Source organism: Podarcis filfolensis (assembly GCF_964270895.1).
Source record: "Podarcis filfolensis genome assembly, chromosome: 9".
In the NCBI taxonomy this organism is placed as follows: domain Eukaryota; kingdom Metazoa; phylum Chordata; class Lepidosauria; order Squamata; family Lacertidae; genus Podarcis; species Podarcis filfolensis.
Window position 1 is genome coordinate 51,586,845 of NC_139610.1, and position 14,286 is coordinate 51,601,130.

General features: G+C 40.5%; 1 protein-coding gene and 1 long non-coding RNA gene across 6 annotated transcripts in view; both read right to left on the reverse strand.

Annotated features, from left to right (window-relative positions):
- Window positions 1-14,286, reverse strand: part of LOC310742613 — a 510,016-nt gene that overhangs the window by 329,664 nt on the left and 166,066 nt on the right. The window lies entirely within an intron of this gene.
- Window positions 8,088-14,286, reverse strand: part of UGT8 (UDP glycosyltransferase 8) — a 41,579-nt gene continuing 35,380 nt past the window's right edge. For all 5 annotated transcript variants that reach the window (XM_083571413.1, XM_083571415.1, XM_083571414.1 and 2 more), the window contains exons 3-6: window positions 13,541-13,683; window positions 11,744-11,820; window positions 10,652-10,871; window positions 8,088-10,327 (exon numbers count right to left, since the gene is read on the reverse strand). In XM_083571413.1, coding sequence (XP_083427539.1) covers window positions 9,964-10,327; window positions 10,652-10,871; window positions 11,744-11,820; window positions 13,541-13,683 — 804 coding nt within the window. In that variant the 3' untranslated portion in view covers window positions 8,088-9,963. The remainder of the gene's footprint in view (window positions 10,328-10,651; window positions 10,872-11,743; window positions 11,821-13,540; window positions 13,684-14,286) is intronic.

The following is a 14,286-nucleotide window of genomic DNA, read 5'->3' on the forward strand; positions in this document are numbered from 1 at the left end:
AATTAGGTCATTTTAAATATATTATGTTTGCAAACTGAAGTCAAAACTCTCTTGGACAAAACCAAAGTGGGAGCACAAATAACTTTTTAATAAGTTCCCATAGATTGGGCATAGGAATGACATCACTGAGTGCTCTGCCCTTTTCATTCACCCTGATTCATTCACACCTGTATCCTGCATCTTTCAGGAAACTGAGAAAGTACATTAAGCAACCATTTAATGAGTATGAGACCCAGGATAAGTTATGAGAATCATAAATTGGATCCTGAACCTCCTGGTACTCAGGATAGTTTGGTTCCCAAATGCCGCAAACCTGGAAGTGAGTGTTCCAGTTTGCGAAATTTTTTTGGAACCTGAACGTACAACAGTGCTTCCATGGCTTCTGATTGGCTGCAGAAGCTGAGATTTGATTTGCGAAAATTTTGGAAGTCAAACAGACTTCTGGAACAGATTCTGTTCCAACTTCCAAGGTACACCTGTATTATTTATTGCACTCATTAATTGCTTTTCTTTACAAAACGTAACCCAAAATTGAATCCATGTCTTTTTATCTTAGCATTTAGTGGATATACTGTAATTTATGGAACTGCTGGAGGTAAAAGATATGGATGAATCCCAACTGAAGAACTGTAGCAGGGCAGCTTCAGACAGATTCAGGGCTCTTCTCATCTAAATCAGGATCTCTCCAAAGTGCCTGAGCCGAAGATGCCTAAAACCATTCAGAGATTTGTATGTTTAAAAACAACATTGCAGTGTACCCTTGAAACATTTCCCCTGACTGCTGAACATGCAGCTCCTACTATCCAAATGCTTGTTGTATGAAAATTCACTTAGCCAAACATGAGGAATTCGTACCCAACCTCACTATGCACACAGCAGATTCAAATATTCAAACAGCCGGACCTGTGTGTAGTACTGTGAACAAATCAGTAGTCTTAAACAAGCCTTAGTTTTTGTATTTTGCTGGTCTGGGGCAGCCACTTCACCAGAAACCATGGTGGAAGACAGCAAGCGAGATCAGACAAATAAGAGCATGTTTTCCTTCCTCGTATTCCTTTTGCAATGTTTTGGAGATTTTTCCAGGGTTTTTCCATCATTTTGGTGTCAAAATTCCATGGTCGGGAACACATTATAAATTTTCCCATAGGCATCAAGGGAAATCATTAACTCGCTGTGTGAACACTTGCCTGAGAATGCATTGCATTAGGATAGTGAGACCTGCATGTATACTAAAATGCAGGATGGGAAAAGAGAAGCTGTTTTGTGACAGCAGGTCTAGCTTTCAACCAGAGATTATTTTAACAGGGCTCTCCAAAAACAGTGCTTTAGGGGAATGATGTTGATGTAACTTACTGTCTTGTTCTTGTCTGTTCTGAGTTCTTTGCTAGTTCTACTCATGGTGCTTGCTCAGAAAATGCCAGACATTCGTATCCTTCTGCCTCTGTGCTATATGCCCATTCATCCACTCCTGTTCAAACAACTACTTATCATCTCTGTGATCTTTGGTGCCAATTGTGGAGAACACATGCCTGTAATTGTCCCCCTACATACCTTACTCCCTAGAAACTGCCCCCATCCCTCTGGAACATTGTAGTCTACTTTCGCAAGGGCACCAGTACAACTTATCCCATCTTCATCATAAAATTGTTACCCACAAAAACCACAAGGAAAGAAACAAATCCCCTTTAGTTCTCTTACCAGCACCCAAATAAACTCCACAGGTACTAACACAAAAAAACCCCTAAACCTATCTGAAGGATTGTTTTAAAATCACATTATAGTTTGAAAATATATCTGATGGTTTTGAATATTATAATACATTCAATTATGTCTTACTCCTTGTCAGACAGAAGTAGGTCTCCAAATCTTTTTCTACAATAGACAAGTGATACTTGACAAATGCTGATTTTTTTTTAAGCCCTAGGAGATAACACAGCAGAGAGAGCATGATACTGCAGGAATGTGAGGACCAGGGTTAAGCCTACCCCTGAGGAATTAAGAAATAATCTTGGGAGATTCTAAGCTAGCTAATGTGTTTTTAAATAAGCAGTGCATTGAGGGTATCTCAAAATGGTTGTGATCCATCCAGTATTTGGCACTTTCAAGTCCTTTTGTTTTTATTTCAGTGAAGACTGCTCAATTTTGACTGCATAAGGCCTACGGTACCAAAGATAAATAAATGTATCAAAGCCACGAAACACTTAATTACAATAAAGAACTAATGAAAAGAAATAAAGAAATAAAGAAATAAAGATAAACGTGTTGGGATTCGCAGGATACTGAGTAAGTCTGCAGGCTTCAACAGGCTGATGCAATACTCTGTGAAGTGCTGGGTCAGAGTGACTCGGCAGGAGTGTGATTACAGTGGTGCCCCGCAAGACGAACGCCTCGCAAGACGAAAAACCCGCTAGACGAAAGGGTTTTTCCGTTTTGGAGGCGCTTCGCAAAACGAATTTCCCTATGGGCTTCCTCCGCAAGACGAAAGCCCATAGGGAAATCTCCAGGACAGCGGGGAAGCGCAGCGCGTCTTCCCCACTGTCCTCGGACCTCCTCCGAAGGCTGGCGGTGGGGCGGAGAGACCTCCTCCCGCCGCCAGCCTTCGGACGGCTCCTCCGAAGGCTGGCGGTGGGGCGGAGAGACCTCCCGCCGCCAGCCTTCGGAAGGCTCCTCCGAAGGCTGGCGGTGGGGCGGAGAGACCTCCTCCCGCCGCCACCCTTCGAAAGGCTGCTCGGAAGGCTGGCGGTGGGGGGAGGTCTCTCCGCCCCACCGCCAGCCTTCGGAAGGCTGCTCGGAAGGCTGGCGGCGGGAGGAGGTCTCTCCGCCCCACCGCCAGCCTTCGGATGGCTGTCCTGAAGACTTGCGGTGGGAGGAGGGCTTTCCTCCCCACCGCCAACATTCAGAATGCTGTTCTGAATGTTGGCGGTGGGGAGGAAAAACCCTCCTCCCACCGCAAGCCCCGGGAACAGAGGAGAAGCGCTGCGCGCCTTCCCCTCTGTTCCCCTACCTGTCCTGAAGGCTTGCGGTGGGGAGAAAAGCCCTTCTCCGCACCGCCAGCCTGGCAAGCGGTCTCCATAGGAACGCATTAATTGATTTTCAATGCATTCCTATGGGAAACCGTGCTTCGCAAGACGAAAAACTCGCAAGAAGAAAAAACTTGCAGAACGAATTAATTTCGTCTTGCGAGGCACCACTGTAATGTGATTGGCTATCACCTGTTTTAAAAAGGAAAGCCTGTTCAACAGTAACTGTGGTGGTTTTAGCGGTGGTTGTGCTGTGGTGTGGTGGTGCTGTGGTGGAGAGTATTCGTTTGCCTTAAGGAGCAGGTACTCTGTATGGACTGTTTTTGTAAATACCTGTATATAGCTCACATTAAAAAGACTGCACTGGAAAAACCTGGGACTCTGAGCGTTTCGCTAAAAAGCGCCGCAAGTAATTCGCGACAAAATGATGGGACACTGTAGAAACTTAGGGTATAGAAGAATATAGGAAAATTCAATCAGATTCAGGGTGAGTTCCAGCATAGCATAAGGTGGTGTCTACTAGCATAACAGGGCTTCTCCTTCACATTCCTCCCATAAACTTCTGTACTCGCCAGAATATGAGCTGGAAGGTGGGAGGAACCCTCCATAGCAGCTTCTGGGGGGCTGAAGTAGGGAAAACAGAAAATAGATTTCTTCTTGTGAAAGTGGGCAGGCGGCACAGGATGTCACCTTCAGCTTGTTCTATCAATACAACACTAGGATGACAAAAATCACAGCTGCTGAGGTTCTTCTATACAACCACTAAAGGCAGGGCGGTGAACCTTTTTCAGCCATTTGCCAGATATGGGCAGAGCCAGAGGCAAAACTAGGTGGAACAGTTAATGTAAAATGTAAATGGTATCTTTGTACAAAAGGCTAGTTTTCACACACGCAGGCACACCCCACCCCCTCTATCTCACCATCCAGGCAAGCTACAGACATTATCAAAATTCAAGTACACATTCCAGCCAGTCAAAAACACTAAGAAAATATCCAAAACAACATCAGTAGGGTGTATGGCTGAGGAGGACCCCAAGGCCTAGGCAGATAGCCTTGGAGGGCAAGACTTGGTCCCTGAGCCTAAGGCTCCTCTGCCCTGACTTAAGTGTATGAAGTCCTCTCAGGGCATGGACCTCACCATTGTACTTTATAATTTATGAAATCAGGAATTGGGTATTTGGGTTCTTACTTCCCAAAAGTGCATGCAGAATTCTGTACTGCTAACTCTAACTCATGTTAAGTACCCATGATGGAAACATGTAGAGAATAAGTCCACTTTTTCCTCATCAGATACTGAAGTAACATCATTCATAGTGCTTTTGTTCCCTCCTCTTATGGACAAATCAAATACTTAATGTAAGACAATGAAAGGGATTGCATGTGTTTCATTATTCTTCTGTTCTGCAGATCAATGTTTCCCAATCTGTGGGTCACAAAGTCTGTACAACGGGATCATGGGTTTTATAGGTAAAACTCTCTCTCTCTCTCTCTCTCTCTCTCACACACACACACACACACACATGCTTGTAAACCTTAACTCATATGATAAATACCTCTTACAACTTTTTGGTTTGTTGGTGTATTATAATGCTGTGGTGACACTTGTAACCAAATGCCAGAAAGGCCTGAATCTTACATGTTTGCAGGCAGGAGATCCACAACAGTTTGCCACAAGGTGATTGTGCAGGATTTTTGAATGCCTAATGCAGCTCGCCTCTGATACGCAGGTGCCCAAATGGTGAGCTGTAACAGTCATTCAAAAACAGTGCAGGATGCAAGCACCTTGTGAAGGACTGACACCTGAACTGCTGCCAAGGTTCATTCATAGTTAAGCCAAGGTTGATTTTACATTTGCTTAGTCAAAATTTGTAAGCTACATTTCTACTGAAGAAACAGACATGAGAGTAGGCATGAAACCCATTTGCAATTTACAAAGTTGTCTTGTGCAAAAAGAACAACTTACTGGACTGCTGTGTGATAGGACCATCCAAGATACATTTTTTGGAAGTGGGATTTCCCCAAAATTACTCAGTTACTGAGTATCCTGAACTTGCCGATACAGGAATATCTGTGCTGCTCCCGTTTGGTAGTGTGTATTGCTGCAAGACAGTTTTTTCAGCAACAACTGCCATTTAGACAAAATATAGTAGGCTATGTATCAATAATGATCTGGGACCATCAAACCATCTGATCTGAGATCATCAAACCCCAACACAATGGCAAAATGCAAGTCCAGCCACCTCACCAATACTTGTCGAAATAGACATAGTTCTATTTTGGTGTACAGAAAACAGAAAGTAGATTTCTCCTTGTGAAAGTGGGCGGGAACGTGAGAGGAAAAACGGTCTTGAGTCAAGCGGTTCTGTTTTCTTTCAACTCACTTAACCCTTAGACTGTATCAGTGTTTTAATCTAGGCTTATTATACCTCATAAAATGTGTGCAAACCAAGCCTTCAATACAGAAGCCCATGGGTTCCACCATTTCTGAAGCCTGGGAGTCTCCTCCTCGATGTACATGTGCTAAATATGTCTTCAAAGCATAACTGTATCAGCTTTAAAAACCTGTACCCACATCCTAAAAATCCACTTGTCAGTAATCCACTTACCATATAGAAACACCATTTATCATGTGAAAACTGAGGACAAGTTGTCTTGTTATATAATCCTTCCAGTGCTAAAAGTTGTTTACCTTGAAATGCAAAAAAAAAAAAAAAAGCCCTTCAAAGGACAAGTGTATAAATACAATTGCATCACTATGCCAATATATCCAAGTACTGGAGCTCCCTTCAGCTATTTTAAATGCACACATTGGCAGATCAAGCTACATATGATGCTAAACATACCACTTGAAGTTGCATGTATTTTATTTTTGAATAAATGGACCAACTCCCCTCTTCACACCCTGTGGGGATCAAAAATTTACATACACACATTCTGTGCATTTTCTGTTTTAAAAAATGAGGTGTTGGTACTTCCATTTTCATATAAGCGCCACAGGCAGAACCCTCCCCCCAAGTGATGGAACTCTGTACCAGTGAGTAGCATTACCAAAAAGTACTAATGTGCATGTGTAAATGTATAAATACACTCCCCGCCCACACACTATACAACCAATTGACATTCATATAAAGTTTAGCCTTCTGTCATGAAGTTGACCAAAAAAATCTATTCTTCAGGGTGGGGATAGAAAGATCAGTATATTTTTGCTTTGTTTTGCTTTCACATGCCTCAGAATTCTGTTTCATCCCATTCCTACATTAATCTGATTTTTAAAACAAGGCATAAAAATTCACATTAAGTACATAATCAGTCACTTGCTTTGAACACGTTCCTTCGCTCTCAGAACACGCAGTTCTAAATGAACTTTAACTTGAAAGACACAATTTGATACATTTGAGCTAAACAGCAATGTCAATGTGGAATTGTGTGTTTTAAACTATTTGTTTGTTTGTGCGTGTTTTAAAATGTTGCGTGTTCTTGTGGAGCCAATACAAAAGCAGCTTAGTTAAATGTGTGTCAAAATGTCTGTTTATTCAGTTATTTTAAGAACCTCTCCGAGTACTCAGGTAACACGGGTTTTAATTCACTGAATAGCAGAAAAATTAACTCCATCTTCACTATTCAAACTGAGCAATGCTAATTTTACACTATCACCCAACAATGCTGACAAGATGCAATCTTGATTTATAAAAATCATATGAAAGACAATGGCTGAAATGAATTTGCTGTTCCTGAACTGCTCCCATTGAAGTTTCTGAAGGATCATCTTTCCCTGAAGGGAAATGAGGAGAAATAGAAACAGCTGGGTGAAATGCCAACATCCAGCTTTCATTGTTTTATTCCCTTTGTAAACTACTCTGAGGTTTTTAACAATCAGGTGGTGTATAATTTTTATGAAATAAAATAATAGATAATAAACAAACTCAGGAAAATTACATGGCAAGTTAACTTTCTTAACTATACAGTGGTACCTCTGGTTACAGACGCTTCAGGTTGCAGACTCCGCTAACCCAGAAATAGTACCTTGGGTTAAGAACTTTGCTTCAGGATGAGAACAGAAATTGCGTGGCGGCAGGAGGCCCCATTAGCTAAAGTGGTACCTCAGGTTAAGAACAGTTTCAGGTTAAGAACAGACCTCCAGAACGAATTAAGTTCTTAACCCGAGGGACTACTGTACTAAGAAATTAATTATTTGGGAACAGCAGTCTCATGAGAGTCTCTCCCAACCAATTTATTGTGAAGGTATAATACTAAGGACTACAAGATCATCAAAACTTTGGGGGCAAACAGGACTCAATAGCAACCAGTCTGAGGTTATGTGAAAACATTTGTTGCAAATCAGTTGTGACAACTGGTTGCCAAAAGCACAAGTTGCTGCTGTGCACGTGACAAGCTGGGTGAATTTTCTCACATAGATCATGATGTGCCTTTTGGGGATATTTACGGTAGCCAATTCACATGAACAGTGTTCCTCACAGACACATCTAATAAACACAAGGAAATTTTTGTCGAAGTAGCTCTTCCAAAATAGTTACACAAATCAACCCTAGCTTCCATTACTCCCAGTAGGGATTTACTTCTACAAACATATCTCGAATGGTCTGGTCTACAAACATATCTAGAATAAAAAGTGTCAGGTATGCTAGGGAGCATACAAACTAGGTACAAGATAGAGATACCTGGAAGATTTTGTGGAAATTAGCTATTCCTCAATCTAAATAACTTCAATATTGGTACCACACTGATTCTTTTCTTGCTTTATTTTTCACACAGTGAGCAATGTCCAAGAATTTCCGTATGATGAAAAACTGCACTGTACTAGAACACAATGTTGCAGACTTAAGTGAGCCCATTTTATTAAACTGACAGTGGACCAAAGGCATGAGGAAATAGGAGTATTTCTTCTTTTCAACTGTGTTATGTAATGTGTGACTGAGTGTATATGCAGAACATACGCACACAAGAATATAAAACCTAACAGATATTAGCCATGCACACAAAGGGTATAGCTGTTAAGTATACACATAAACAGACAAGTGTGTTTGAATAAAGATGTGCTTCCAACCATTTGTTTCTATATTAAATCCATGTTTATTGCTTAAGTTGTATCACAGTGGAGATTAAATTATTCTTAATCATCCGGTCAGTGCTTGTGTACCATCAATAAGAAAAACATTAAAACCAACTCATTCATACACTCTAGGTCCTGTCACTTTCCCAACACTCATTGCCTCTTTGTGTTCCTTTAAGTTGCCACATATTGATAGGATTGTAAAAAGATAAAGCTAACAGACTTATCGATAATATCATTTTTTCTTCAAGTATTTGGAAAGGCAGTACAACTGTCCTGTACTGAATATTAGAAGCACATTTGCAATGCTACTTTATTGCTACAAGATAGAGGCTCCTGATGGGATGATAATGGAATGCCATGTCACTGTGTATGAAGATGATTTTTAGCATTCTGTTTTGTTCAGAACTCTTCCCATGTTAGTGAACACCACTCAGTAGAGACTTCCCGCCCCCAGCCCCCTGCTGTTAAGACATGGGATTTCAAACTGCAAATAAATACAGCGGACACTCACAACATGTGCAGTGCAAATTCCAAGTAAACAGAATGACATGGAAATTAATAAACTCATAGTTGCCAACACTGGTTCAATAGGACCGTCCTGATATTTGCTCAACGCCCTATGTTCCCATTCTCTGTTTAAAGCCATAAAAGTCTGGTATCGGCTACAGTGATTGAAAGTGTTGTGCAGAAGGGCAGCTATGGGCGTGGGCAGAGACAAACATTCCAACTAGGTTTCCTAGGTTCAATGTCATGCATGATATCAAACCTCTACAAAGACAGCAGTAACTGACAAAAAGGATAGCCTCCAATTTATTCAGAGAATTGATGTTGGCAACTATGTAACATGGATTGTGTGGCCCAGACCAGCAGAAGGAACACAGATAGAACTATTGACAGTGAACCTCAGAACCACCATGGCTCTGGGGTGCGAGTGGGGAACTTAATTGCAATAATATAAAAGCAAAGACATTCAACTTTGTAACAAATCCCAAAGGTGGTTTGATTCTGCATTGCTCAAGGGACATGGCAAGACCTTTTCCAAAGAGCCTGGGGCAGATTTTCTTTCCCCTCTGCTTCATTTGTTTTTCTAAATCTATCTAATCTATCCACACAGCCCTTGTAATTATCAAAATAAAACAACACCCTTACAATGGCATAAATTAATGGATATGTGGAAAGTGAAGAAGGAAGATAAAATATACATAAATATAAAATTACAGCTTACGGTACTCTTGTGCAATTTCCTTTTCTCTAAAGAAATGGAAGAGAAAGGAAGAGTTAAGAAGTATATCAAAATTAGTGTTTTGTTATCATATTCTTCAGCGCCGTTTAAGAATATGATTTATATGGCTGCATTATGATTCTGCAGTTTGTTCACTGCTATATACCAAACACCAGGAAAGATGACTTTAACATCATTGCCAGATAACATAGTGAAACTTCAAGGAATCAAAACAAAGTTCTCTCTGGAAAAATGTGAATGAATATATGAAAAAAAGGAAGAATAGTTGCCAAGTAAGAGTGAACCTTTCCTTATCTGGGACGCACACGTGTAGATTCACAAATGGAGAAGTCATAAATATACTTATTGAATTACTTCAGAGAATTAAGGCTTCTAAAAAAACTTCAGTGCCAGAATAACCTTTTTGCATCAGTATTAAGAATAAAATACATTTTGCATTTTAGGTTGTGCTTCATTTTTCTAAAGATTTTCCTTAGTTCTGCAAAATTTAATCACATAAGATTACATACTGTAGGGGAGCGTTAGAACTGTTTATTGTTTTGCTTTAAGTAGGTGTTAGACTAAGTTACAGCTATAAAATTCAATTATAGAACTGATTCGCTGCTAATGTACATTGGGCAGTTGGCTCATTTCACCTTTTTTTCATGTTTAATGTGGCCATTTCTTCTATACTTGCCATTTGGTATCCCATTTTGGTAATGTCCATTAATGGTAGTAGGTTCATCAGTGGACCAAAGATGTTTGCTTTGCTTGCGGATAAATTTTGCTATCCTGACCAAAACATAGCAGAGTAAGGCAGTACCAAGCAGTACAATAACGGCAATATCCAATAAGAAATACTGATATAAAGAGACTGTGAAAACAGCAGCACGTAGATGCTGTGCTCCATTATGACGAAGGATGTAATTAATCCAGTAGACTGTTCGATCAACAGGATGACCTGGTTGGTCTTTATGAATTTCAGACAGCTTCTGGGCCCTTTGTCTGTAGCTGTGAAGTGGAAAAACAGAACTAATTCAGCATATTGCATCTATGCAATTCCCCCAATTAATTGCTTCATCACCTCTGAATGTAATTTTCTGGAGGTGAATCTATGAAATCTATTTATTGTTACATTTCTGTCTTGCCCTTCCTTCAGAGGAGCCCAGAGCATTATAATATAAAATAAAATACATCTGATATTATACAACACAATCATAAATATCTATAAAATATCAACCATTAAAACTCAGTGGACAGTTGCATATGGCTACTATAACTACTTTATAGACTTGTTTTTTCCACATTAGTGGAAGCTTAGCAAAGGAATCTTACCTGGGATCATTAATAACTTTCACTAGTGCTTTATATAATTCATCCTCCGTAATAGTCTTCCAGTTTAGTAATATTCCCATGCCTTTGGCCTGCACTCGGGTCATAGTGTCATAATGATCTCCAAAAAGAGGAATTCCCACCACAGGTACACCATGGTACATGGTTTCAAAAATGCTGTTCAGACCACCATGACTCAGGAAGGCCTTAATCTTAGAGTGACCTAAGGCGGCAAGAGGCAAGGTGTAGGGAAGAAAATGCTTCATGTTAGCTTTAACTTATCATAAAATACCATATCTATGTACTTAATAAATAGGCATTTGCATAAACTTAGAATGGGAATAAGAGGACATCCCCATCTCCCTTGGAAAAGTGCTTTTTCATTGCAGGTGACATGTGCATGTGGCAGTGTTGTTGCCATGGCTGAAGAACACAGAAACAAGCTATTGCTTGCCAAGCCACTTTTCGAACTACACATGAGATCTAAATTCTGTCTTCATGCTTCAAAGTGTGGGCAATAAAAACATCAATGGCTTCAATTTTTAAACAGTTGTCAGAACAGATGCTAAGTAGGTGTGTATACTGCCAAGAGAGGCAATCTCTCTTAAATGCTACATTATTAGCGATAATATAGCTGATGTACCACTAAGCACATTAGTATAACTTTGGTAGTGCAAAGAAAAGAGCCAATGTGGTGTAGTGGTTAGTGTGTTGAACTAAGACCTGGGAGACCAGGGTTCAAATCCCCACTCAAGTCATGAAACCCACTGGGCGACCCTGGGGCAGTCACTACCTCACAAGGCTGTTATTGTTAGGATAAACTGGGGAGGCGGAGAAGCACGTATACCACCCTGATCTCCCTGGAGGAAAAGGTGGTATACTGACATGATAAAGAGTAAACAAATAAAACCATATTCACAACCAAAAGTAATACAAAAAGTGGACATATCTTTCCGAAACACTATTTGAGTTATCAGAACCCTGGTTTTTAATAATACCAAATCTAGAAATCCAATGTATTATACAAATAAGATAAAATGGGATTTTAGTGTTTAAGAGCAGAGAGAACTAAACATCACTTCCAATTCTACTTACCCAGTAAGTCATTCTGCGGTAACCATTCTATGAGTTTTGTATTGTTACCCAAGTTCCTAGGTTTCTTCCCCGAATACCTAACACAGAGAGAAGAAGCCAGTTTCAAAATGCATTCTAAGGAAGATCTAGAGAACAATTTGCTAGTTCCTTTTCTACTGTGCAAATGACTTGCAAATCAAAGGATTTAAAATCCAGTATGCAATTCATTAAAAATAGAAACACATAGCTTATGTGTTAGGACAAGAGTAGGCAATTTCTGGACTTCGGGCCAAAATACACCTGCCAGGGCTACCCAAGAGGCTGTTTTGGCCAAGTGAAACACACCTGTCCTATACCTGGCGTCATATATGTTGCAGCCTTCTCAGAACGTTAACACCTGTGCTCAGAGGTCTGCACTGCTTACCGATGTACTTCAAGGGCTGAGTTCACGGTGTTACTATTAGTATACAATGCCCTTAACAACTTGACACCAGTTTACCCATGAGATCCCCTTTCCCCATATGTACCCAATCAACTGCTTCAATTGGAGGAACAGGCATTTTATAGTTGCTACATAATACTTGCACCGCATCTGTAAGAAGTCAATCATTTAGTGTGGCAGCACCAAAACTTTGGAACTTCCTGCCTACTGGTATTAGGCAGGTGCCTTCACTGTATTCTTTTTGGTGCCTGAAGATATTCTTAACTAGACAAACCTACACAGATTTTTAGAAAGTTTGTATGAGTTTTAATTTGTTTTACTCTCTTCCATTGTGGTTTTTAAATTTCTGTAATTTTGTAAATTTTCTAGTGATAATTTTACTGTTTTATCTTTTTTGTAAACCGCTTTGAGTGGTACATAAATCTTATGAAATAAATACAATAAATACATGAAGTGTGCGGCAGCTGAAGCTGTGGCTGGACCAAAAACTCGGAGTTGCAGGCACTGCCAATCAGCTGGTTGATGGTGCCCACAAAGACCTGGTGGCTCTTTGGAAGCCCTGAAGATCCACTGGCTGGTGGTTTGCAGATAGCTGTGCATGGCGCTTTGAAGCATCAGCTCATTGTCAGGATTTCAAAGTGGCTCACTGCAAGCACCACAAACATCTGATTGGCAGGACTGGGGCAAGCCACTTGTTTAACATGGCTCATGGGAGGGTGGAGTTATCTGCCCCCGGGTTAGGACAAGGGCAGAAAATCAGGTGCATCAAATGAGGTACACTGGGGATGGATTTTAAAAGTTTCACAAATAGGCTAAAAGCCAAATACATCAGGTCAGTTTTCAGTTCAAGAAAGCTCATGCAATGTAACACACTGATGATAAATAAGACTGTTAAAATCCAAAATTAAACAACTATGTAATATTTGCAATACATTTTTAGACAACTCCCCTTGATTTGGACCTTAAGTTATTTTCTTGGCCTACACTTCTTTCCCACCTGTTGTGAACTGCAACTTAAAAGTTCTGTGGGCAGGTAGTACAGAAAGGTGGGTGAATGCGCCTGGAATAGACGATGCCACTCCTTTGTATTTTTTGCTGCCTGTGTTGCACTCTCCTAGACAAGACTTGGGCTGCATAAACACCATCCATTCAAAGCACATCCCTACCCCACAAAAAAAGCAGGCAGGTGCAATTTACCCTTCACAGAACCACAAATCTTATAACCCTAAACAAATTATGATTCCCAGAATTTTTTGAATGAGAAATGTGCTTTCAATATGCTTTAAATGCATGGTGTTTATGTAGCCTGGACTTGGTCCTGGATATCCATAAATGTTTTAAACCTATTGACAAAGCTATTGTGCTATGATACATACCTCCAAATGACTCGTTGAGGAAGTCTTGCCAGAGCATGGGCCAATTTATGTGCTATATCTTCTGACAAGTATTTGACTCCTGCTCCAAATGAAACAAGGACAAAGCCTTTTTCATTAGCACCATCCACCCATGTTTGGAGATCCTGAGAAAATAAAGAGCTTGCTGTCATGGCTAGCAAACACCATGCCACAAAGGGAAATGCACCCTTATCATCAAACAGTGTCAAAACAAATCCATATGATAAATGCAGTTTTGTTGAAGATTCATTATTTCATTAATTAAAAACAAAAACTGTGAGTACAATCCAGAAAGCACAAGTGCAACAAGTGCAGAATTGAAACCCAGCCCATGGAATTACTAGATACTCAAAGGAAAATAGATTTCCATCACCCCCTACAGGGCATCCGATATTTAGGGAGTCAAGGATGGGATAAAAGGAAGTAATCAAGTAGCCTGAGCATGTCACTAGTTAAGTCCTTCCTCCTCATCCCATAAGTCAGGAGGATCCTGCACAATCAAAACCATGAGCAAACTAGACTTTTTTTGAGGCTCTCCTATTGCTGCCCATAGCTCGAGGCATCTCATGACTAAGGTGGAGATGGAACCACAAACTGGCATACACACTGGACACCTGAGCATCCTCCCGGGGCTGATCAGTTGCACCAAGGATTCATACACTATCTTGGTATGCAGGGTAATGTATAGATTGTGCCTAAAGCACTTAATGCAAAAGCCATATGTCTTA